Raw genomic sequence first — 27,231 nt, forward strand, 5'->3', positions numbered from 1 at the left:
CATAGTGGGTCATATTTTAAATCGTACACTGAGACATGAAAAATTACCGGCAGGCGAGACATTAGCGGTTTGCAATAATACAATTTTGAAGTTTAATAAATGACATGTCCAAATATTTCCAATTTTATGGAATGGCGTGAAAATTGTAAAAATATTGGTATGGTGTGAATTAATTACATGTTTGGTTTCTAAACAAACATCGTCTAGTTATAATTAATTAATATTATACAATGGACAAAAATGACGTTACAAATAACATATTTAAAGTTTCAATTGCCATAATTTAACATGCAAGTCTTGTTACCAAATGCATTTTCAAACATTGGAGTACCGAAACGGTACGAATAACTTTACCAAAATCAAATAAATGGCTTCTCCCTCAGAGCAATTACCTTCTATTAGACTTGTATCACAATTAAATTCACCAACAAAGTTATCTGCTGTGTTTTGAAGTGGACGAGGTAAACTGACACAGAAAATCATCATCATCATCAACCCATATTCGCTCACTGCTGAGCTCGAGTATCCTCTCAGAATGAGAGGGCTTAGGCCAATAGTCCACCACGCTAGCCCAATGCGGAATGACAGACGTCACACACGCAGAGAATTAAGAAAATTCTCTGGTATGCCGGTTGCCTCCTTCACCGTTTGAGACACGTGATATTTCATTTTTTTAAATGAAAAGTTGGAGGTGCATGCCCCGGACCGGATTCGAACTCACACCCTCTGAAATGTGAATCAGACATCATATATCCACTGGGCTATCACGGCTCTTCATCGAAAATATTTAACACCAATATATCCTATGTCTTTACACTACACACAACTGTAATTTTAAATCGTTATACACACACGTGTAATTTTAGCACATTTTTTCGATAGACGCAATTTGATCATGATCAAATCTAGCGGGACAAGTCCTATAAAAGGTAATTGGCCCGAGTCAGGCTCGGTTGGTTTGGCAGTATCTCCAGCATCAAACATGGTTAATTTTACATAATTATCCGCAATATAAAAAGTTAAAAAGTGTCAATCAGACCACTCGTGCGTGTATTGCTTTGTCGTATTTATTGCTATCAGATTATGATGCTAAAGAAACAGATCAAGCTAAACTTCTAGCTTTATTTTTCGCACTAAAGATGCAAGTTAGAAAACACAAGTTTTCGAGATAGCTCGCGCTAAATTAAGTTGGGAAACTCAAGCTACTTGACACAAACAGCGAGACGTTGTGAGAGTTAGGTACAAGATTTTATAACTCGATTGTGAGTTTCGCTTTCATCTCTATCTATAGTATTGTGTTAGACAGAGATAGATATGGATGAACTCAAACCTCGCACTCTTGAATAAAATCATCGTTTTAATGTTCTATAGCCACGTTTACATATAAAGTAACACGCGACAAATAGTTTGGTTTATTTTCCATGTGCGAAGTTTAGCTCGACCTGTATGTAGGCTGTAGACTTAGCATAAGCCAACGACTAATCTCGTGGATAAAAGAAATAGTGTGGACTAATAACGGCGTAATCGAATAGATGAAAAAGAGGAATATTTTCATTGCAATGGGATAAAAGAGATAAATATTTCCATTGCGTTGGGATAAAAGAGACGAATATTTTCATTGCGTTGGGATAAAAGAAACGAATATTTTCACTGCCATGGGATGCAAGAGAGGGATATTTTCGATGCCGCCGCTATTGGTCCACAATAAACTATGTTCTCTTCACGAGATATCTCGTGGTTCGCATCCAAGGCTTGTAGGCCAAGAATGCGCGCCCAGAGATAACGAGATTTATTCATTTTGTCTAGCGCTCTCTTGTATCCTATTGCAACTAAAGAGATAGCTGTTAACTCTTTAGTGTGATGATAGCTATAGGTAGACAAAATCATTTCGTTATCTCTTGTCATTTGTTGGAACCAAATATATGACCAATATCTACAATATTGCTTATATTAAACTTTAACTATCTATTTATTTATATTGAGGCCTCTCTGTCATAATAATTGATTTAGCTAGTTTTATGTTCACCAACAATCGATCGATACTATTGGCTAATCCATACTAATTTATGCCTTTAATAAAAATAAATAAGTTTAAAATTGGAAAATATGTGCAACAAATGTTTTGTATTGATATAATGAAATAAAATAAATATATATCGACATTCAAAATTGGTAATATCGTCGATATAAAAATAAAAATATCATTCAACATTTATCGAAACAAAATTAGTATGAAATGGTTTATATTTAATTCAAATGAATTTTCAAATTCAGTACATTCTCATAGTTGAGGAAATACGAACAATTAACAAAAAAAATATAAGTAGTTCATGTAAATTGTGTAAGATAGCAGATATGTCAAATATAAAAAGATTATTATTCATTATTAATCTAATCCCGAATTATAAATTACATTAGCGCAAGCACACTATCCGAGGATAATGAGGCAAGCCGAGCATTGCGCAAGCAGACTCTTCGACTTATCTTGTAGAATCGTGCCACGACTAGGGATGGGCATCCGACAAATCGGATCCGGTAAGAAGATGAATTTGAAAACGATTAATTTCCCGGAGATTGTCAACAGAACCGGTGAATAAAAATATGCTGTCAACTGCCATTACTAGAAAAATTAGACTGCTGGATGTTTCGACGTTAATAGATTTCTGACTATAATATTAATGATTTCAAGAAACCATTCATATTACAGTAAATTTTCCGTTTTATTTAGAGATTCGGTTTAAAAATAATACAAGATTGCAATCCCTAGATACGATACAAAATCTTACAAAACAATCATCGCTTACGACATTCCATCGACGCCGGCTCGCAAATCGCAATATCACCTAATCATTATAAAGTTACAACAGAATAATGAGCCACTTGAACTCAAGGTCCTGTCTTGAACATCGAAGCTGATGCATTAAATCGAAATTACAAATTATTATTGCGTATTCTGATATTCTGAAATTCATATACACATACAATAGCTTTACTAAAAGATTGAATAGAACGCTTGCCGGTAACGGACGGACAAGAATCCCATCGTTTCTTCTACATCTTTCATTCAGGATGAAACATTCACGTTCACAGCACGGTCCTACACGCAAGTGTAGAGCCTCGTATCGTACAAAAATAAAAACGTCTCCTCGGTGACGTCAGTCTTCAGCCTAGTTCTCGTCGTACAGCGGCGTCGCGTCGCCGAGGGACATGGAGCGCGGAGACGTGTTCGTGTGGGGGGTGGAGCGCACGGAGTGGGAGCGCGACGACCGCCCCGAGCTGCTGTGCCCGTGGGGGGTGCTCCGCCCGTCGTGGCGCGGCGTGCGCATGTCGTGGCGGGGGGTCGTGCGCATGTCGTGCCGGGGGGTCGAGCGCGAGTCCATGCGCGGCGTGCGCGACGAGTCGCGAGGCGTCGACATGCCGTCGCTGCGCGGCGTGACGGGCGTGTCGCGCACGGTGCGGTTGTGGCGCACCCAGTCCTCGGCCGCCTTCTGCCAGTCCGACGGCTCCGTGTACACGGGCATTTGGACGACGGGCTTGTGACGCGGCACGGCGGGCGTGAGGAAGTCGGGCTGGCGGGGCGTGGTGGCGAACGGCGTCATGTAGGGGGTCTGCGCCGACGGCGTGTAGGGGGTGTTGATGTAGGCGGGGCCGGGCGTGTGCGCCGGCGTGTGGAAGGCGGGCGTGTGCGCGGCCGGCGTGTGGTACATGGCGGACGTCATGCCGCCGTGCGGGGTGCGCAGCGCCGGCGTCCGTTGGACGGGCGTGCCGGACGGCGGCGGCTCCCGGAAGTGCTCCTTGAACCACTTGAGCAGACCGCCCAGCGAGTCGAACATCCGCTGCCTGAACTTGTACCCGTCCGGAGTGACCGACACGTACTCGTGCGTGCACCTCGTCCTCGGCAAGTACGACAGGAGGAACCTTCCGGGATGATTCTTGGACGCGGAGATGACGTAGTGGATTTTGTTGCCGTTCTTCGCCTTCTCCTCCTTGAGTATTTCCTCGGCCTTGTCCCGCATGCCGAGCAGCGGCTTGTAGTACTTGTAGGAGAGCAGGTCGCGCGCGTGGCTGGCCATGGGCGTCACGTGCCGCGCGATGATCTCGTCCAGGTCCTCGAACTCTGAGCCTTGTATCCAGAGACTACGACCTGATAGAAAACAATTTTGATTTCATCATCATCATTCGCGTGTTTTTCCGTCTGTCTGAGACAACTAATTTTAGTAGATAAACTAAAAGATTTAAAAAAGTTTTGCAAGCTATATTGTACCAAATATGTAATTAAAGTTCGCGCGAGTTCATCTTGTTTTTTCCTCTGACTAATTAAGAGTAGAAACAAATAAAGTACTTTCGAATACAAACCTAAAGAGAACGCGTTCTCTTTCCCCTCCTCCCGCACGTCGATGTGCTGGCAGATGCCCTCCGCCACCTTCCACGTCACCGTCAGGTGGTCGGAACCCTGCAATATTTAGGGGTTTTTACGACAAAAAGCCAAAAATAAAGATAAATAAAAATGTCTATAAGTTTTTAACTTCTATTACAAAACATGAGTCTGCGATAGAGAGACATACTTTATTTTATGAAGACCAAAAGTTTGTTAGCCCATGCTCCTTCATTAGGTAAAAACGGTAACCAATTACAGTTTTGACCGTGGTAGCTTTGGCAAGTAGCAAGTATCCGCAATTGGCAAAATTTAAAACGCATTTTTTTTATATTTTCATCATTATATATTGGGGATCATATCTTCATTCGCCAGACTTTTAATGTTTAATCTTTAATGATGTTTTAATGTTTAACCTTTAATGATGTTTTGGTCACCGCGAAACTAAATGATAGCACCGCAAAGCTAGAGGCAACTAGGGAGTTTGTGACGAGATTTCTCAAATTATGCTGTGAAAAATGATTAAAAATTATGCTTTATACTTGGTTGGCTGGTCATAATTCGCTATCATACTTCCGTATGGTAGAAGCATTCGCTGGCAAACTTAAAACCTTCATAAAATGACTACCGCGCGGCCTTAATCCATAAGAAAAAAATCCAATCCAAACTAACCTTACTGCTAGGTCTGATAATAACTTCTCCCTGAGCCATTTTCTCCATAAACTTCTCCGCCTCCGCGAAACTGATATTGTGGAAGGAGGGATGCACGATGACTCGCTTCACGTACTGCAAGCGCTCCTTGGTCTGTTTGGCCTCGGTGTCCTTGCGTACATCCTTGTCCTCAGATTCCTGGTCATAGTATGGGTCTTTTGGAGGTCTGGAAGTGAAATATTTAAGGTATTATATAGTGTAAAATCAGCTGACTCTATAATCAAAAGGATTGGCGACGACAATGACTATAAGCCCTGGATCTATGCAAGTAAGATGTATGTACACTTCACCTTACCTGAAAAACCTGACGCCGCGTTTATCAAAGACGACACGAGATTCAAAACCTACTGAAAGGAATTTCAGACAGTTTTCACCAATGGATGGTGGAAGAAGGTTTCGTTTATTATGGAAGCATCCCCCCTGCTACAATATCACCCTCTCTTCGAAATATAGCAACGTGCGTTTGTTTTTTTTATTAATTTTATAATAAAATTAATAAAAATCACAGCTATGAAGTAATAAAATATTTATTACTTCATTAGCCGCAGCGCAGAGGAACGAATATACATACAAACTTTTTCTTTTATAATATTAGTGATAGTGTGTGGTGATATTAGTGATTAGGCTAAATATTTTTGTATTATTTAGAATGAGGGAATAAAAAAAAAGTTGAAATATTCTAGCCCCTAGACTAAACAGCGTCACTAGTATACAAATAGTTTGCATAAAAAGTCTCACCTCCACTCATTATTTTTGTCTAACAAGTCGGAAGATTTGGAGGAACAGTCCACGGAGAATCTCTCGACGTCTATCTTCAGTATCCTGCAGTGTATGGTTTGGCCTATCCGGACTCTCTCCGTGGGGTCCGTCACGTGTTTGTCGGACAGGTTCTTGATGTGTATGTAGCCGGACAGGCCGTTGTCCAGGCGGATCCGGACCCCGGTCGCTTGTCCGGGACACGAACCCGCGTCGAAGTGGTTCCATACCTAAAATCATCATTAACGACCCATAATATTCGACTCAGTGTTAAACAGGAGTTTCCTCTCAGAATGAGAGGGGTCCGCATTTGGCCAGCGTGGTGGACTTCTTAGTCCAGTAGATTGGCAGACTTCACACATTTTTTAAGGAAATTCTCAGGTATGCAGGTTTTCTCAAGCTGTTTTTCCGAAACTGTCAAGTGTCAAGTGTCAACTGTCTGTCTGTTAACGTCAATTTCAAACTTCAAAATGATTTCCCAGCCACAGAATGTTTTAAAAGTTTCTGTATTGTCAATGTCAAAAGATGCTTCACATCTCCCCTACATTCTTCAGTCTAAAATATACCTTAGGAAATACAAAATAGAGCAAAATTTCGTTTATATCAAAATGTTTAAATTTCCGAAATTCTGATTGCTTTAATTTCAAATAGGCCTTAAGAAAAGCACTCTAGAAACGTCAGGTTTGTCTGTTAGTGTCCAGTGACTTTCAGCTTAAACTGTTCAGAAGACAGAACCTAATGAGAAGAGCAAATAAACTCACCTCTTATCCAATTAAGAATCAAACTTTATCAGGTTTTACAATGTTTTACAATACAGTACCATTTCTTTTATTTCCTGTGTAAAGGTGGAGTGGCAAAAATTAAGTTAAATCTATTAGAATTGAACTTAGGAAGCGAACTACCTAGTAACAAAACAAATCATTTTAAATAAAATAATAAATTACCTCTGACAACTCGGGGAAATCATTTTTTCGACAAAATGGACACTCCCAGAGACCAGTTTCGTCGTTTCTCACAGGATTCGCCTGATCTAGCTTCTCCCTTTCTGGTCTCCTATGTGAGATACCGATTACTGTCGCCAAAACCATTTTACCCACGTAGAAACTATCCGGGGACTCTTTGGTTAAAATGTCGAACATTTCTTCGGCGGTCGGCGATCGATAAGTGACTCTGAGGTCTTTATACCTAGAGTTCAGTTCTGCACGAATATCGTATAAAGTTATGCTCTTGTTGCCGAAGCCTTGTCTCTCTAGTTCTTCGGCGAACGCGTCGAGATCCAAGTCCTTTAATCTCTCAGGAGCTTCGAGGATTTCTTCCAAAGCCCCCGCTGGGTTTGCGTCCTCATCCTCGTATTCCAGAGCGTCGACGGCCATTTTCCGTGCCCACTCGTACGTTTCTGGATGCACTCGGGACCCGTCGAGCACTTCAATATAAGCTTCAGTACTATCACCCAAACTGCTTGTATCTATTCTTATGAACCCTGAACAGTTAATGAAGACTTTCGGACCCATGTGACATACTGTCACCAATTGTGTCCTGTTTTCTAGCTTCTGATTCGTTTGTTTGAACAGTTTTATGAGAGCTTGGGCTTTCCTTGGACCCAAACCGCACACGAACTGCAGCAGCTCCGTCCCCCGACCTGTTAAAACTGCCTCGTTCACATCAACCCCTACTTCATTCACTCTATTCACAAACTCTAGTTCAATGCCTTCGAGTAAATCTTCTTTTGCTATGTGGTCTTGCAGTGGATGGTATCTGAGACATAAGATTTCTTCGTCAGGTCCGCAAAGTTGAGAAATCTCCATCAGTGGATCCTGTAGTAATCTACCCTGGGATATCGCTTGTCGCAGGGTATCTGGATATTCTCTGAAGTCATTCTGTAATCAAACCTCAAAATGTATATTTTATACTAACGCTTGATGAGAAATTCTTTTTTTTTATAGAAATGATTGTAGTGTACCAAAAATATTTTGAAGCTAAAGGTCTGGCGATCGGAGACATGGTTCCTCTTGATAAGAAACATCAAAAAATTATGGATTATATTGAGGATTTGAACCCTTGAAACCCGCTACCTTCCAAAATCACCACAATCCAAATAATGGTGGTGGATGGTGAGACAAACTTTCAGCCATAATAACCTGAGGTATTTCTTGTTCTATATGATTTAGTAGGCGTCCAAGGAGTGTACGAGTAAATTACTTAAGAATGCATACTGCGATGGCTATCAATAAAACGTACCCGTCCTTTAATGCTGTTGCTGTATATCTTGCTAATAGTGTTGTCGGCGATCTCCACAGGGATCCGCGGGAACTGTTCGTCCTCCACCAGCTGCTGCACACACTCCGCCACGTCCACCTTGATGCTCTGCGCGTCGCGAGACTCACCGCTTATTACGATCACGTGAGGTTTCTTACGCAGGATGAACCTGAAGGGGATATGTGAAAGGTTGCTTCACTATGCACTTGTAAAGCCTCAAATACTCTACTCGCTTCGACGTAGTCAGAAGTGGGCCGAGTAGTGTTAGCGATGCACTTCGTGTTCGAGCCTCGTATCGGTCCTTAGACTCGGACTCTTTACGTACAATGATCGGAAGTTAAGTGAGGAGAGGCGTATTTGCTCGAAGCGATGCTTGTGCCTATGCTATTGTATTCAATTAACTTCGACGAACTTCGAGTACAGCAGTCTAGCATAATTATACCTACTAAAAAACTTTATTGTAACCATTCAAAATAATGGGAGTAATTATTACTATTATTAATAAACGTACCGGCGTAGTGCGGTCATGTCGGCCTCCTTGTTGCGTCGCTCGAGCGCGTCCCACGCGTTGCGTCGGTACAGGATGTGCGGCAGACGCAAGTGGTCCACGACCTCGCCCGCCGCCGCCACGACGCACGCGAACGCACAGTGCGCGCGGTCTGGCACGTACGCAATCGAGAGCACGCGGAGACCTGACAAACGATTCATTATTGAAGTAAAACTTCTTTACGCACGCTTGCTTGATTTGTGTCAGAAACAGAGCGGCCGCTCAGTGACTGCGTTTGTGTCAGGTCGTGATCAAATGGGACAAAACATATTCAATTACATCAGAAGCGCAATCTCTGAGCGGTCGGATATTAAGCCTCTGCTTTCTTGTAGCAATATCGCCTCGGCTAGGCTCGGAATTTTTAACTTGCCGCACTTATATCAAAATGCACTATTAGAAAGTATCTGAAAATACTTTAGTAGTATAGATTTTCTTCTTTACTTGTGCTATAAAGGCTGGTTTTAGAGTCATGCGGACCGGACGCTGACCGTCGGCGCTGACAGCTCAGCGCGTAGCGCGCCGACCACCGCAAGCGCTGATAGCTACGCGTTATTCTGAAACGCTCCTTAGGAATTCATACATGCAACATGCATCCAGCGAATCCTTGCGACTCGCCGTCGTTGATGTCGTCAGTCCACTTGGTGGAGGGTCAACCAACACTACGCTTTCTAGTGCGGGGTCACTTTTCCAACACCTTGGGACCCCAATGGCTCTTCGAACTATGTGCCCCGCCCATTGCCACTTCGCTTCGCGACTCCTTGAGCTACATCGGTGTCTTTGGTGCGGTGTGAGAGTATGCGACATAAACTATGTAGTTGTTTATATTGTTAATGTTAATTGCAACTTTATTCCCACACGTGTTTCTGAAACACTTCTTATAAAATGATAATAGAAAATAATCGAACCTACTAGTGTAAAGACTCACCATTAGAAGTGTCCCATTCATCGTCATCATCGTCTGATACCCGGGACTCGTAAGGCGCCACTTTCAACCAGTCGTATAGACGTCGACGACAACACCTGAATACACAAGTGGCAACTTTTTAACCCCAAAACATAAAAAATAAGAATATTTATGTCTAAAGAGCTACTTTTTTTTTGTCAACAGCATTTGACTCCGAATCTAAATAATTTTTGCCGACTTTTTAACCGACTACAAAAAAAGGAGGAGGTTCTCAATTCGAGGCGTATGTTTTTTTTTATGTTTGTTACCGCATAACTTCGTCATTTCATAACTAATTTTAAAAATTGTTTTTTGTTTGTACAGTACGGGCCACTTCGTTATTTTTATTTTAACACAAAATCACTCAACCGATTTTCATAAAAATTAAATGCTAGGACACAATAAAAACAGAAAAATAAAAAAACAAAAATAAACTAAAAACCGAAAAATAACATTGTATGTGCTACCTATTATTTCGCTTTTTAGTTTATTTTTGTGCAAATTAGTGACTTACTTGAGAACATATTCCTTGGACTCCTGCAAGAGTACAGCTTGCAACTCGCGCCTAAGTTCAGGCATCACGATCTTCGTGAGAGCCAACGTCACTGCCTCAGCCCTTAGTTCGTTCCAAGCTTGGACTGTTGCTGCGAATTCGTCCTAGGGCAATTTAATATAATAATAGTGAATTTTGTCTTTGCAGGATTCAATAAGGAGATTAATCAATCAGCACAATTCACACAAGACATTAAAAACTATATGACAATCTTCAACTGATTTTGTCATATTATACAGGGTGTTCCGTAATTAATGGACAAAACGCAAATGGTAGATACACTAGCTGATTATTTAAAACACAGCAACATTTGTAGCTTGTACACAAAAAATAGCAAAATTTGTACCTTTTGGTACAACTGTTTCAGTTCCTCCAAATAATTGGGCCCAGTGTTCCCCTCGATCTGCTCGCTGAGGGTGATGTCCAGCAACTTGTCCTCGGCCGCTATCGACAGCTTGAGGAACTGGTCGCCGGTCAAGTCGCGGACGGGCTTCTTCTTGAGGTACTTCATACTGGGAACAACAAATAACAAATAGAAGCAGGCCTCCCTTTGCAGAAATTAGGAATATAAGGGTTTCTTTTTAAACTATCGAATTTAAGTGCAAAAATTTCATTATTTACATTAAAAAAAAAAACATTAAAAATAACCATCTGACGCAAACATTAAAAGCGCGCGCACGCACTACCACTGACGTGACCACGTATATGTGCACGCACACACGCATTCATGGACGAGCTGCACGCAGCACACGTATAGTGGTCGCCAACAATCTTTGTGTGTTGTAAAGTTAGCAACAAATGACTGTGCACTGAATCAATAAAGTACTAAGATCTGTGGCGAGCACTATACAGCAGTGCACGCCGCACGTGTCTGCTGTGCACGTACCACCGGCACTCACCTGAAGCACGAGTGGCTCTCGTCGATCTCCTTCATGCCGCGCGCGGTGGGGCGCACGGAGACGGTGGCGCGCTCGCGCAACGCGTCGCGCAGCGTGGCTCGCAGCAGCGGCTCGCGCGCGAGCTGCACGCCGCACATGTACACGGCGCGCCGCAGCACCTCCGTCGACGAACCGTCTGCCGCTGTCTGCGACGCAAAACAGAAGATTACACACAGCCGCACACGGTTATACAATAACAAGACGATGAAATCTCTTCAATAACTTGTGACGGGAGTAGGTACGATACCTCCCAGCCTCAGACTAATTAGATAAAGACCTGCCTCGCAAGACATTATTTTTCTGTCAAAGTATATGATCAACGATCTTATGCGATTATAAACACTGTCTCTATAGAATCGATGTTTCATAGTTTACAATTGTGTCCGTCGGTTAAAAACCTCCGTAAAAATAACTTTTTGTGTACTTAAATGTTATAAAAAACGAACAAAAACTGCTAGTTTAGTATAAGATATGTATGAATCTAAGCTCGTTTTCCTTAGGAAATGGCAGAAAATTTTGTGTGTGAATTTGGGTGCGATACTAGTCCTTATGTATTTAGCCTTCCACGCCTGAAGCACCGTCGAAGAATGTCGAGCACCAACCTACTACGCGTTCCACTGACGCCAACTCTCCGGACGTCTTGGACATCGTAGTGGCGCGAGTTCTCGAAGCCCGGGAAAAGCCCGCAGAAAATAGAGAGCTACTTCAATAGCTAGAGATTCATAGATAAGTGGTCAACAGGCAACCACAGAAGATGAAACATTACTAAAGAAGGACATGAAAATACTCTCAACTGAGAGTAACTCCAAGGATCGAGCAATATTAATGGCACGAGCTACAGGACCGTACGCTTCGGTCGTGGTTTACTGGCAGGTCCTACAGGCCCTGCAGGCCCTTGCGGGTAAGTAGAAGAAGGGCTAAACGACGAGCACAGCATTCTTTCCTGAACATGGGAGAGCAGCAATCGTTCGTGTACTCTCTCTCTTCGCGTCATGTTCCTCATTACTGAGGGTCGTGACCCCTATCACACATTCCCGACATTTTTCTGCATGATGTTGCGCCATGCGGCTTGGCTTTTCGCGACTAGTAAAGCTTACTACTCGTGTACTCTTACATCTAGAGTGTTGCGGATTTGATCTGACCAAGCATGTCTCTTGCCTTTTATTTTGCCATAATATAAAAAGTTTCTCTAAGTTATTTCCTTCTCTCCTGGCAATGTGACCACAGTACTCGAGTTTCTGTACATGACTTGAAAAAAATATAGCCTACATAAAAATCGATGACGATACTCACATATGCCTGCGCCGCGTCCAAGGGAGGTTCTGGTGGTTGTTCCACCTCGTGCCTCTGATAGTTGTCCCGGACGTTCTCCGCAAACTGCTCCGGGCTCAAACCAAACTGCTTTACGAGTGGACCTGGTAACAATCAACAACATTGTTGCAAATCTCATACAACCACAATTACCACATACCAAAACCAAATAAACTAAAGAATAGAATACATCACATCAAATCCGGTAAGATGACTACCTTTTGTCTCTTAAATAAAAAGAAAAGGGGGTGAAATAGGGATGAAAGTTTGTATGTTTCTTTATTTTAAAGTTCATTACAAAGTCATGAAAGTTGGTGCATAAATCATAAAATAAATATAAATGTTTTTAGGGGTTCAAATACCGATACGATTGATGAAATACATTGGTGGAATTTCGAAAGTTTCACTCCTTGGGGTTGAATCTTTTTAAATATCTACATATTTTTTTTATTCTTTACAAGTTAGCCTTTGACTACAATCTCACCTGATGGTAAGTGATGATGCAGTCTAAGATGGAAGCGGGCTAACTTGTTAGGAGGAGGATGAAAATCCACACCCCTTTCGGTTTCTACACGGCATCGTACCGGAACGCTAAATCGCTTGGCGGTACGTCTTTGCCGGTAGGGTGGTAACTAGCCACGGCCGAAGCCTCCCACCAGCCAGACCTGGACCAATTAAGAAAATCTCACATTGTCAAATGACTATCGTTAGAATATAAAATGTAATGGGGGTAAAAGGGGATGAAAGTGTACACAACTTTTCGAAGTCTAGTTCAGTGTAGTAACTATTCGTGGGCGCTAGTAGTATACAAATAGTGCAATGATCCAACTCACCAATCCCAGCTTTCCTGCACAGCTCGTAGGGCCCGGAGCGCACCGCATACTTGACCTCCGTGGTGTCCTCCTCATCAGGCTGCGACGCCACCACGGCCGCCACAGCCTCCTCGGGGTCTTCGCCGTTCTTCTCTGCTTCTTCTCTGGCTAATCTCCTATGATTGAACAGATTATCATTACCAGGGAAGTTGACTCCTCAGACCAATTATAGAAGGAACTGTATCGCACTCATAGTCACGAACAAAATTGTCTGTCATTTTCTGAGGAAAACGAGCTTAAATTTGGTATATATCTTATATTAAACTAGAAGTTTTTGCACACAAAAAGGTATTTTTACGGAGCTCTTTAACCGACGAACACGATTACAAGTATTTAACATCGATTCTATAGAGAAAGTTTTTATAATCGCATTAGATCGTTGATCATATACTTTGACAAAAAAGTAATGTTTAGCGAGGCAGGTCCTATACAATAATTGGTCTGAGGTTGACTCATACCAAATTTAGTACAAACAATATTAATTTCGTATAGCACATAAAATAAGAGTCCGAAATATATTGATATTAATGAACTTAAGTTAGGAATTTCAAAAACTTAATTTTAAAATTATGTATTTTTTAAATTTTTCCACATGTCAGAAACACTGTCATCCATTTTGTGACGTCACGATTCCACTAGAGGAATAAACGTCAAACTAAGGCATGTCCAATTTTTGCTTCTCAGTCTTGTTATTATACAATTTAGTGTTTACGGGTTTCCGTAACTTCATGACATGGCTGATAGCGTTTTGGCTCGAATTGTGAAAAAATTTTTCTCAAAAAAATAAGATGATTTATTTTTAATCTAGTAGAACGATAATAAACAATTTTTAAGACCCTTTTAAAAAAGTAAACTATAACAAGGTAAATTATAACCGTCATCAATCGCCATTAACCCATGCGTCGCCTCGTTAGGTGACACTGCCCTTAGGGTTTGTTGACCGAGGGTTGCCGGCAAGGATAGATATGTATGTTTTTTAATTGTGTTATTTAAGTTTATCCTTTATTTATTTTTCTTCTTCATTCCATGTTGTGTTTATTTTAAAATGATTACTACACTTACATTGATTTATAATTTTTTGTTAAATAATATTAGTGTTTAAGTTTATAAACCTAATAAATAAATAAGGTGTAGTAACGCGGCAGAGGTGAGAAGGGCAACCGTACACATTTACATCACATTTTTTTTAAATTGTGTCCCCTTAATAAAAGAAAAATAATTATTGTATTCGAAGTTTCTTCTACAAAACAAATATAACGTCAATTATAAATATAGTATCGTAGTACATTGGCAATTTAATCCGTAATGTTTAACAAAAATCAGATCTATGAAATCTTAATTACAACTCCTACAGCATTGAAAAAAGTGATTCAAGATAGAAAAAATTTAAAAATCCGAAAAAAAAAAATTTAACTTGGTCACCCTAAGGTTTATTTCAAAACTATTCAGATTAGTTTTAGATTCAGGTGTATTTACCATTTGCGTTTTATCCATTAATTACGAAACACCCTGTATATAATAAATAATAAAATGTACACAAGAGATACAAGTGAATACTTACTTTTTTTCTTCAAACTCCTTTTTCTTTTCTTTTGCCCGCTGCACTTTTTGCATTTCAGGTAAATCATTTGAGTAGTACAGTAGAAAGTGTGTGTGTACGTCACGGAGCTCTTCTGACGTTTGGACGTTTCTCATTCTGTAAAAAAAAAATATTACTATACAAATAAATAAAATAAATGCACAGTATGATGGTCAGTTGAACCTGGACAAACAAAAATAAATACCTTATATACATACGGTATTTATTTTTGTTTGTCCAGGTTCAACTGGCCTATTCACTATTTTTGTCATTATTATCAACCTACACTGAAGAGAATTACACTGAAGATAGAGGAGATTATTTATGAAATACTGAAATATTATTGTAATAGGGATGTTGACAGTTTAAATTGTATATAAATTGGGAGTACGCTAGTAGTAAAGCAATTTTGTAAAAGTAACAGGGTATCTGCGATCATTACTTTCGGAGCTACAGGGATTTAAAGGGTCAGATTTGCGGCGCTGCCGCGGATTGGATACAAAATGGTACGATTTAATGACGTCGTAGGTCATAATGATCGTTAGATTTGTATGAGCGGTCAAATAAAATTACTAATGTCTTTGTTATATGTGCGTTTATGTTTATAGTTCACATATTGAAAATGACACATTTAATGTAAGGAAGCTAAAACTGTATGAATTTTCATCTAATTACGATAAAAGATTTTTAATAGATTTTGAAATTTTATAATTTTACTAACTGGCGTCGCGCGGTTACGCTCGCGCGATTCTCATTCCCGTATGAATACGGGGATAATATATAGCCTATAGCCTTCCTCGATAAATGGGCTATCTAACACTGAAAGAATTTTTCAAATCGGATCAGTAGTTCCTGAGATTAGCGCGTTCAATCAAACAAACAAACTCTTCAGCTTTATAATATTAGTATAGGTTTATTTTGCAAATATCCAGTCAATCATTGCTTTTCATGTATAAATTAGTTACCATTGACCTTATTTACACGAATCTATACTAATATTATAGAGCTGAAGAGTTTGTTTATTTGTTTGTTTGTTTGATTGAACGCGCTAATCTCTGGAACTACTGGTCCGATTTGAAAAATCCTTTCAGTGTTAGATAGCCCATTTATCGAGGAAGGCTATAGGCTATATATTATCCCTGTATTCCTACGGGAACGGGAACCACGCGGGTGAAACCGCGTGGCGTCAGCTAGTGTATCATAAAAATCAATATATTCAAACCTAGTCATCACCCATAATATCGTTTACCTGTCAATATCCTCGTCTCGAATAAGCCTCATGGTGTCCGGTATGGGCGCGTCCGGGTCGGCCATCACCTTGTCCAACTGGTACTCGCGCATGTTCTCCACTAGTCGCAATAGATTCTCCTTACGCTGCTTGAGTTGGCACCACTGAATGATTGAAGTTAATATAATATAAAAAATCACATATAGTTATAAATATAATAATAATAAATCATTTATCAAAAACAAAAAGAAGAAACACATCAACAACAAGATCAGTAACTTAAATTTTAACTTTAAAGGACATGTCCCAAAATGGGCCTTAATCTATACTTCTATACTAATATTATAAATAGGAAAACTTTGTTTGTATGTTTGTTTGTTTGTTTGATTGTAATGAATAGGCTCAAAAACTACTGGACCGATTTTAAAAATTCTTTCACCATTCGAAAGCTAAATTATCCACAAGTAACATAGGCTAAATTTTATTTTGGAAAAAATAGGGTTCCGTAAGATATTTGGGTTTTTCGGACACAAGGTGTAAAAAATTAACCAGAAAAGAAGGGTAGGGGTAGGATAGGGGTAGTGGAAAGTTTACATCGAGTTTCACGCGGACGAAGTCGCGGGCGTCGGCTAGTTTTTTATAATTTATAAGCAGGTCGATTGTATTTTTTACGGATAGAAGGTACAAATTCCTATTGAGAAAATAATTTTAAGAATTTTCAGAACCCGCATTAATTAGATAAATATTTTTTTGTTTCGCTACCTTGTCTATGCAAATTAAACATAGACAATAATGTATTGTCAAAAAAACAGCCAATAAAAACACCCAGATTTGAACTCATATCCGGAGAAAGCTGTCAATGTCATGTAATATTGACAAATGTCATTAAGACACAAGTTAAAAAGAAACATTAAATCGTAGATAGAATCGCATTAAACAAAACATATCCTTAAATTGCTTTAAAAACGCCATAAACGAACGCTACTACGCGAAGATCACTGAAAATCTGTCATGGTGTGAGTTACAAGCATGTCGCCATGATAAAAATTCTTAAATAATGCTCACAGCTAATGAAAAAAATACATTATATTAAATTAAATAAAAAAATGCGGGTTCCAAAAATGTTTTTATTTAGGGTTTTAAGCCCTGTTGTTCTGCTTAGTTGACATTCGGAATAAAGGTCCAGCCTCCATACAAAATTCGGACATGTCCTTTCTGTTATTTGTAACGTATCAATGGTACAGTTACAAAAATCGATTCGCTTTCTTTAAAGTGGAACTATCTATAATACGATCGTTCCGGTGATGATTACTTTGTGTATTTTGCCATCCCTGACGTATATCGTAGAACCTAGTCGAGGCATACTGCTATAGCATAGCAGTGTGCAGTATTCAATATCAGTCCAAGGGATACAATCCCGATATACAGCCTGTGTGTTTTTTCCTTCGATAATCAGAAGTGGAATTTAGTCTCTTAATTAATAATTTCAATATGATCATGGATCATTTATTAATTCACTAGCGGACGCCCGCGACTATGTCCGCGTGAAAGTCGATGTAAACTTTCATCTACCCCTACCCTACCCTACCCCTACCCTATTCATTAAGGCTGCACACGCGACGGAAGCTTTAAATATGGAGGTAACTTCTCCCGTTTTCCCAACATTTCCCTTCACTGCTCTGCTCCTATTGATGGTAGCATGATGAAAAGTATACTATAACCTGCCCAGGAGTATGAAGAACAATTGTACCAAGTTTCGTTATAATCCGTCGAGTAGTTTTTGTTTCTATTACGAAAATATAGACAGACAGACAGACAAAAATTTTACTGATTGCATTTTTGGCATCTGTATTGATCACTAATCACCCCCTGATAGTTATTTTGGAAAAATATTTCATGTACAGAATTGACCTCTCTCTACAGATTTATTATAAGTATAGATAATTGGTTTTTCTTAGTATGAGAGTAGATTAAGGTCATTTAACACCTATGTGAAAAAGGAAAGATGTTTAGAAATACCTTGGCATCATACTTGTAAACTTTCCACAGATCATTGATACTGAGCTCTGGCTGCACGTACTCTTTGCGGTAGAACGCTATGAAGGGCACCTCCAGCGTTTGGTTGCGCATGAAGTCCAGCGCTTGGCGGATTTTAACCACTGTGCTGGAACCTCTGTAACAAAGTAGCTTAACTTAATTTAAGCTTAAGACTTCAATAATGCGTGTTGCCAGTGATGACCTATGGTTCCGAGACTTGGTCGCTAACTATGGGCCTCATAAAAAGGCTCAGAGTCACACAGCGGGCGATGGAACGAGCTATGTTAGGAGTATCTCTGCGTGATTTAATCAGAAATGAGGAGATCCGCAGAAGAACCAAAGTCACCGACATAGCTCAACGAGTTGCGAAGCTGAAGTGCGGGGGTGGGGCACATAGTGCGAAGAGCCGATGGACGTTGGGGTCCCAAAGTGCTGGAATGGCGATCCCGCACTAGTAAGCGCAGTGTTGGCCGACCCCCCACCAGGTGGACTGACGACATCAAGCGAGTCGCAGGGATTCGCTGGATGCAGGTGGCTCAGTATTGTGATGTTTGGAAGTCCCTACAAAAGGCCTATCAGCCGATGGACGTCCACTGCAGGAGTGGACGTCCATCGGCTGATATGATGATGATGACTTCAATAATACTTAAGAAAATGTGATACTTCAAGTCGAAAAGAGTTGATAGATATTGGGGGTCCCAAGTTGAAGAAAGCTAGAGATGCTATCTACTCTGGAAGGTAAATTGTTTACTAACTTAAATACTGAGGCTTAAAACTCATTATGACACCTAGGACACGTAACAGATACGCCTCGCTACAAGATTAGGGCGAACGTTCTTACGTCACTTCGAATGTTCGAGAGCTTCTTAGCAATTTTTGAGCGGGTATTTGAGGGAGGTTCACAGCTTGTTCTATACTATTCTCTTCTGTCATCTCGTCGTATTCCTAATTACTAAGAGTCGTGACCCCTATCATACATTTACGACGTTTTTTTTCTGCATGATGTAGCCCCATGCGGCTCTGTTATTCGCAACTTGTAGAGCCTCGTGTATTTTGTGTGGAGATTGTTGCGAATTTGATATGACCACCGCATCCTCGAGGTCACTTACCACTTAGCCCGTGATAACAAGTTTCTCTAAGTTATCACCTTCCCTATGATGGACTATACTTTAACTGTTTCATAATACCATGTTAACACTAAACTTTTACCAAACGGAGTGTTTGACTAAATAATTAGTTTGACGTTTATTCCTTTAGTGACACACTTTTGACGGCCTCCGTGGCGCAGTGGTATGCGAGGTGGATTTACAAGACGGAGGTCCTGGGTTCGATCCCTGGCTGGGCAAATTGAGATTTTCTTAATTTGTCCAGGTCTGGCTAGTGGGAGGCTTCGGCCGTGGCTAGTTACCACCCTACCGGCAAAGACGTACCGCCAAACGATTTAGCGTTCCGGTACGATGCCGTGTAGAAACCGAATGGGGTGTGGATTTTCGTCCTCCTAACAAGTTAGCCCGCTTCCATCTTAGACTGCATCATCACTTACCATCAGGTGAGATTGTAGTCAAGGGCTAACTTGTACAGAATAAAAAAAAAAAAAACATACAGAAACATGGTGACGTCACAAAATGGACAAAATACAAATTTTTAAATTGAGTTTTCTATGAAATACTTAACTTTTATTAATTATTGATATCGATATATGTATTTTGAACCCTTATTTCATATACTGTTATATTAAATTTGATATGAGTCATTTATCCTATTAGCTTACCTTCTTGACCTATCCCTTGCATCCTGAGAATCGGCTTTGGACACGGGGGGCTTGAGGAAGGCCTGCTTGTAAATCCATTCAGCCTCGTCTTCCAGTTCAGTACTTCCCTCTTCAACTGGAGTGATTGGTACTTCACGTATTTGCATCCGCTCAGGAATGTCCGTTTTACGTATCTAAACAAACAGTATCAGAGTATGTTTTTGTTAAAATTGAAAATAAATAAAAAACAATGTATTCTCAGCGCCCAGACTCTCCACAAGGAGATAAGTAAACGCCTCAGAGAGGCAACAGGAGACCCTCGGGCGGGCAGCTTTCTCGCGCAAAGAGTTTCAATCGCAATTCAACGCGGAAATGCTGCCTGCGTGATGGGCACCCGGCCAAGGGCGGCAAATTTTGATAAGTATTTTTGGGTATTATTTTTTTTTTATTCTTTACAAGTTAGCCCTTGACTACAATCTCACCTGATGGTAAGTGATGATGCAGTCTAAGTAGGAAGCGGGCTAACTTGTTAGGAGGAGGATGAAAATCCACATCCCTTTTGGTTTCTACACAGCATCGTACCGGAACGCTAAATCGCTTGGCGGTACGTCTTTAGCCGGTAGGGTGGTAACTAGCCACGGCCGAAGCCTCCCACCAGCCAGACCTGGACAAATTAAGAAAATCTCAATCTGCCCAGCCGGGGATCGAACCCAGGATCTCCGTCTTGTAAATCCACCGCGCATACCACTGCGCCACGGAGGCCGTCAAAATTATAATTAGTATTTATTTATTAGTATTAGTTTTAATTTTAATTTATGTTAATTTTATAGTTGTAGTTATAATGATATTTCCTTTTATTTTATTTTTATAATTAGTTTAGCCTACTGAAATATTATTATCCTAGCTAGTATAAATAATTGATTGTACTATTTATGAATAAATTTATGTATTCTTATTTTTTTTATGATAAATTAATTAATACAATGCAATTCAATTCACATTAATTGTACATTGAAAATTACTATAATAATTATGTGTAGAATTAAAATATTGTTCCGGACCGGATTCGAACTGACTCTCTCCGGAATCTGAGGCAGAGGTCATATCCACTGGGCTTTTTAAAAATATTCAACCCATATTTGAATCACATTGTTAACATTTTGTTAACATGTTCATAATACAATCATGTTATTAGACTTACTTCATTATCCAAATCAGTGAAGTGGCTTCTCTTCAACTCACTGGGCTCATATATCTCAAATATTGACTTCTTGCTGGGCCGCTTGGGTTTGCCTTTCTTAGTCCTTCTTCTTTCTCCTAGAACAAAAATATATCAAAAACATTCAAAATTTGCATATACAAGCAAATTAAAAAATATTGTATGTACATTGACCTAAAAGTGCATTTTAACTTGTTTTTTTGGTAAATAAGAGCCTCATAAGCCGTTTTTTAAATTACATTCCTATTTCAAAATTTTGAGTTTTCCAATAAGTTGCCTTTTTTAAAAAAATGTTTTTACATTTTACACTGGCTCAATCACTCGAAACACAGAGCCAAAAAAAAATAAAACTCATAAATGGCATTATAAGGTATATAAAATGGTCCTTAGCAGGGACTTTCATAACATAGTAACTGCTATGGCAACAGGGCACATAGTTACAACAAAGAGCTACAAAGAGCCGATGGACGTTGTGGTCCCAAGGTGATGGAATGGCGACCCCGCACTAGTAAGCGCAGTATTGGTCGACCCCCCGCCAGGTGGACTGACGACATCTAGCGAGTCGCAGAGATTCGCTGGATGCAGGCGGCTCAGTATCGTGATGTTTGGAAGTCCCTACAAAGGCCTATATTCTACAGTGGACGTCCATCGGCTGATATGATGATATGTATATACATACCATCCTCATCCTCATCCTCTATATATTCATCTAGGTCCTCATCGTCTTCGTCTTCATAATCTTCTTCACCATACTTCTCAAATTCATCATAATCAAAGTCCACGCCAAAAATATCTTGACCTTCTTGCAATGTGCTGCAATTGTCAATTAGGGAAAATTTAATGTAAACATATAAAAACAATTGTGAAAATTAATAATTAAAGTTTAATTAATAAGTAAATTGATAATTATTACAACACATTTTTGAGATATCTCAAATGGTTTTCCTAGGTTCTTTTAAGACATATTTTATTGTGATGTGTATTGTTTAAGTAAATTTATTTATTTACCAGCGTGGTTCCTTTTCCCGTACGAATACGAAACACAAAAAGAAGTTTTTAAATCGGACTAGTAGTTCCTGAGATTAGCGTGTTCAATCAAACAAACAAACTCTTCAGCTTTATAATATTAGTATAGATTTATTGTACAAGTAGAAGAGAACTACTAAAGCACATGCATGAATACATGGGTTTTTATTCTAGTAATTATCTAGACAAGCTTTTCCAAAAAGTTCTTTAAATAAATACAACTTACGCATCAGTGAAGATATGTTTACGTTTCTTTTTTCTCTCAGCAATGGGTCTACCGTCGTCATCAACTATGAAGTCATCAGCATCTGACTCCATGTCCTCATTATCATCATCATATTCCACTTCCCGTGGTGGTGCTGGTTCTGAACGATTTTCATCCTCCTAACACAAACATATTATAACATTAGTCTTCTTGTTTCATTATTAAGCTTTTTGGTGGAATTTCAAATTTTTTTTTATAGTGTAGCCTTTTAAATGTTGTATCAGGTTTATTTATCCTTTCAAGTTGCTTTGGGATTCTAAATATGCTTTTGGTATATTTTCAATGAGTCAAATTTTTTGTTGTTTTAATTTTTTAGTTCACTAATAAATATAACATTCTAACTTAGAGTAAGTTATTCACATATTCTGTTTTAAGTTCTTATATTTAATTTACTATAAAAATAACATTCTAACACAAAGTAAGTTATTTAGTGTTAAGGTTACATCAATAAAACTAATTTTTAACTTAAAAAAAAATGGAGGAAGTTTCTCAATTCGACCATATATATTTTTATTATAATATAGTATTTCTAAAAGAGTACTTCTATAATCTTATTGTTGACTAACTTTTTCTCTAGAAACTGAGCAAGACTTATCAATGTGTATGAAAAAAGAAATTATCAACATCTCATCACACAGAAAATGTTACATGTGTTCACACAAGAAAAAAATTACACATCAAATTGATAGCCATCTCTCAGTTTTTAGTTGGTTGAAAATAAGCAGACATTGAGTATATAAGAATAATTTTCAGCTGATCTCTTAACTCTTTAAGCAATTCAAACTACATAATTGAATATTATCAGATAATTGTTCATACTATTTTTTTTTAAAATTTAGATCATTTAATTTATTAAATAAATAAAAAAACTTGCTGTACTTTCTTTCTTACCTCATCAGAGCCACCAACAAATAGCTTCTCTGCAATGACTTCCCGCTCCAGTTCAGGATCATCTTGTCCTTCGTTGTCACTATCATCATCTTCTAAACGCCTTAATCTTTTAAACTTATTCTGCAAAAAAATATTAAGTGAAGGTCAAGATTAAAACATTCCCAATTTTTTGTGACTATTCCTTCACAAAAATTAGACCTTGATATAATAGTTATCTACTAACGGAAGCTCGCGACTTCTTTCGCCCTTAGACCTATTTAATTCCCTTGCAAAATCTATTCTTAGTGGATGTCTACTAACTATAAACTACCTCGCTGTCAAATTTCATCTTTGTATGTCAAGTTTGTTCATTCGTGATGTGTGACGTTTTGATTTTATGTATTTAGATTACTACATAAATGATAATTTATTTTTACATATTAATTGTGTTGAAAATCACAATACAATACTTTTGAAATCATTATAATTATCTATTCCATATTTTATTCATAATTATTTCACAAATGTTTGTAAGAATTATACTGCCCTCAAAGTTCATGTTCCTGTAGGAATATAGAGATAAAATATAGCCTAATGCCAATGTTACTCGCTGGTAATGTAACACTGCCAAAAGAATTTATAATATTAGTTGTAGTTTTGGTGTGAAAATGTAACAGCACACTCACTTTCACATTTATACCTAAATATGGATTAAATGCCAAGGATGGAAGGATGATCGCAGATCATTACACATCCATAGCAGGAGACGGAAAGCAAGAGACAAGATTATGGAAGTGTCTGGAGGAGGCCTATACCCGAGGGCAAGCTGAAGAAAGAACAATTGGTGTCAATGATATGTTGTTATGTAAAAAAAATATTGAACTAATTTTGACGTTTTTTTTTAAGTGTGTTCAGACAGATTCAACAGAATGATATTCAATCTTATTGGAACACAGTCTCTAGAATTCCAGATTATTAAATAATTAAAATTAAATTAACACTAAACATACTTACTCTAGCAACTTTTACACCCAAATTCTCTTCAATCAAGTCATAATCTTCATCTTCAAGTCTATCATCAAGTTCATCATCACTTTTTTTTCTTTTCTTTGGACCGGCACTAGCGTCTGAGTCTTCCCCGTCACTGCCTGATTCTTCTATAGGAGCATCATCTATCAAATCTTTCAGCTCTTCTCGTAGACGCTCCTCATCATCTAAAAGTATTAAAAAGCAACATATTTAACTGATAAACATCAAGCAGTGGATGATTCTAGTAGACATCTTTATACTCATGATTATATCTGATAATATTAATTATTTTTGAATTGTTATTTAATGGGAGCCAAGTTTTATATATATTAAAAGAGATGCGATAGCCCAGTGGATATGACCTCTGCCTCAGATTCCGGAGGGTGTGGGTTCTAATCCGGTCTGGGGCATGCACTTCCAACTTTACAGTTGTGTGCATTTTAAGAAATTAAATATGTTTCAAATGGTGAAAAAAAAACATTGTGAGGAACCTACATACTTGAGAATTGTCTTAATTCTCTGTGTACGAAGTCTGCTAATCCACCCAATTGGCTACTACTAGGCCCTTTTACTACTTTACTGTTGTACTTTTTGGCTGGTGGGTGGGAGGCTTCGGTCGTGGCTAGTTAACACTCTACTGCCATAGACGTGCCGCCAAGCAATATAGTCTTCCGGTATGATGCCATGTAGAAACCAAAAGGTGTGTGGATTTTCATCCTTCTCCAAAAAGATAAGTCCGCTTCCATTTTAGACTGCATCATCACTTACTATCAGGTGAGATTGTAGTCAATGACTAACTTGTAAGGAATAAAAAAAAGGCCACTAACGGGTAATCCCTTTGAAGAGGAGACTTGTGCTAAACAGTGAGCCAAATATGGGCTGCCAATGATGAAGTTTTATATATTGTGTACAAATATACAAATTGCTCCAGCTGTTTATTATTCTTGCCTGTTTTGTTATTATAAACTACTAGCAGATGCCACACAGTTTCACTAATGTAGTTCCCATTCTTATGAAAATATGGGGATAAAATAGCCTATGTTCATCAGGGATAATAAAGGATTCAAATGCCGAAAGAATTTTTCAAATTGACCCAGCTGAACCACCACCCACCCGACCCACCAGAAACAGCTGGGTTAATTTGCAAAAAAAACAATCAAATCTTTATAACATTAGTATAATAGATTAGACATGTCCAGCAATTTTATCTACCTTAATAATAATGCATAAATGTTAGTATATAATGTTTGTATATAATGTTAGTATATAATAAAATAATAGTTTTAATTAACCTATAACGCTCCTCAATAGCTTAACCTATCTAAGGCAAAATAAGAATTTTAAAGAGATTTTATCATATTAAAATAAATTTGTACTCTCCAAGAGGAAAGAGTTGTTAGAGATGGAGGCTCTAACAGCTCATAATTAAATGAGCGTGCAATGAAGCATAATTATAAACTGGATAAAGCTGTAAGCTGTTGTTCAAAGTGAGTGTCTGTGGCCTACTTAGACATAATTACAGAAAAATGGGACCAGTGAAGAAAATTCAATTATAAAAGGGTGTAGATAAGAAAACTGGATGTTTCAAGGTCTAGACTGGAATGTAATCAACCATTTTTGCGATTTAAATACCTTCTTCTTCTTCGTCTTCGTCCTCACTCTGTACGGCAGCTTTTCGTTTTGGTTTCTTACGTTCCGCTGGCTGTTCGTCCTCAGAATCTACCTAAAGGTAAAAATCAGGACATCGTATTAATACAAACCATGTTCATAAAGCAGCAGTTCAACATTATGTAGTCGTAATCAAAGTGAACACAAGCATTGTTTCCCATCGTACTAACCTCGCTCTCTTCAGCTTCGGACTCCAAGAAATCAGCCATTTTCACTTATATACTAAAAGGAGATTGTTATATTCGTCAAAATATTATATTAGAACGTGTTATTGCTAGTAAATCTAAATATAAAAAGAAAGCCTACGAAAAACTAGAATTAGAAATCACTTATGTCGCAACCATAGACTACTAAACAATTATTTATCAGAGACACAGATTGTTACAATAAAGAAAAGTATTAACAACATATTGTCTGATCTGTGGATCTTTGTCTATGACCAGAAGACTACTTGTAATACCTTTGTAATCAGACCACTTACCTTAGGACCTGCATCGCTTCAGTTCGTGCGCTGTAGCATGGTGCGGGTGACAGTTCGTTTCATTGTTAAAAGTTGCCGTGATTCACAATAATATTACGAACATCCGTGAACATCCGGCGCGGGAACTGTCAACTATGACCTGCACCATGCTACAGCGCAGGAATTATAGGCGTTAAACTTCTGTCAAAAATACATTATCACGATTTAACGTTGTAGTCAAAAATACCTAATAGTTTGGATTTTATAGGCATTCAAAGTTTCGAAAAATATCGAGTTCCGCTAACAGTCGCGTGACCGCTTGTGACGTCATGTTACAACGGGGTTCCCAACTTAGGGGTTTTCCCCCCAGATTTACGGGGTAAATAAGTGCAATGGGATTTTTTTTATGGGTCTGATATTTTTAAGGGTAATTTTCAGAGATTTTTTGACTATTTAATAATTTTAAATTGATAATAATAATATTTCTTTCTTGACCGACATATAATACGTAATGGATAATGTTACTAGGTACGCAAAATCATTTTAAACTTCGTTGCATTAGATTTGTTTTTGTTTTATTTAAAGATACCAAATAGTTATGATTTTATATGCATTCAAAGTCTAGAGGCTCTCACAAGTTTGTATGAAAGTCCTTGATTTTTTATGCTTCAAACTAGAAATTTGGCAGGGAGGTAGTAAACAGTTTAACAGAGTTAGTGTACGTTTGTTAGGAATGGATTTTGCGATAGGGCCGGATTAAGGAGATCTAAAGGCTTTCGCAAGTTCATATTAAAGTCCTGTCATAAAATGGGTTTGTAACAGACGTCTACCAACTATA

General features: G+C 38.7%; 2 protein-coding genes across 2 annotated transcripts in view; one reads left to right on the forward strand and one right to left on the reverse strand.

Moving 5' to 3' along the window:
- LOC112048200 (AH receptor-interacting protein) overlaps positions 1 to 27,231 on the forward strand; it is a 100,315-nt gene that overhangs the window by 66,335 nt on the left and 6,749 nt on the right. The gene's annotated exons all lie outside the window — the stretch shown is intronic.
- Positions 205 to 26,304, reverse strand: LOC112048229 (transcription elongation factor SPT6). Its single transcript, XM_024085690.2, has 24 exons — positions 26,104 to 26,304; positions 25,898 to 25,988; positions 24,251 to 24,450; positions 23,258 to 23,377; positions 22,328 to 22,485; positions 21,755 to 21,888; positions 21,058 to 21,173; positions 19,878 to 20,050; positions 18,089 to 18,242; positions 16,091 to 16,233; positions 14,824 to 14,958; positions 13,224 to 13,378; positions 12,373 to 12,494; positions 11,041 to 11,225; positions 10,488 to 10,653; positions 10,103 to 10,245; positions 9,571 to 9,665; positions 8,610 to 8,790; positions 8,081 to 8,267; positions 6,787 to 7,719; positions 5,825 to 6,072; positions 5,048 to 5,252; positions 4,357 to 4,453; positions 205 to 4,144 (listed from the first exon to the last, which is right to left on the reverse strand). The coding sequence occupies exons 1-24, from the start codon at positions 26,140 to 26,142 to the stop codon at positions 3,168 to 3,170; spliced, it is 5,157 nt and encodes a 1,718-aa protein (XP_023941458.1). The 5' UTR covers positions 26,143 to 26,304; the 3' UTR covers positions 205 to 3,167.

This window comes from Bicyclus anynana, chromosome 14, assembly GCF_947172395.1.
Source record: "Bicyclus anynana chromosome 14, ilBicAnyn1.1, whole genome shotgun sequence".
NCBI classification, from domain to species: domain Eukaryota; kingdom Metazoa; phylum Arthropoda; class Insecta; order Lepidoptera; family Nymphalidae; genus Bicyclus; species Bicyclus anynana.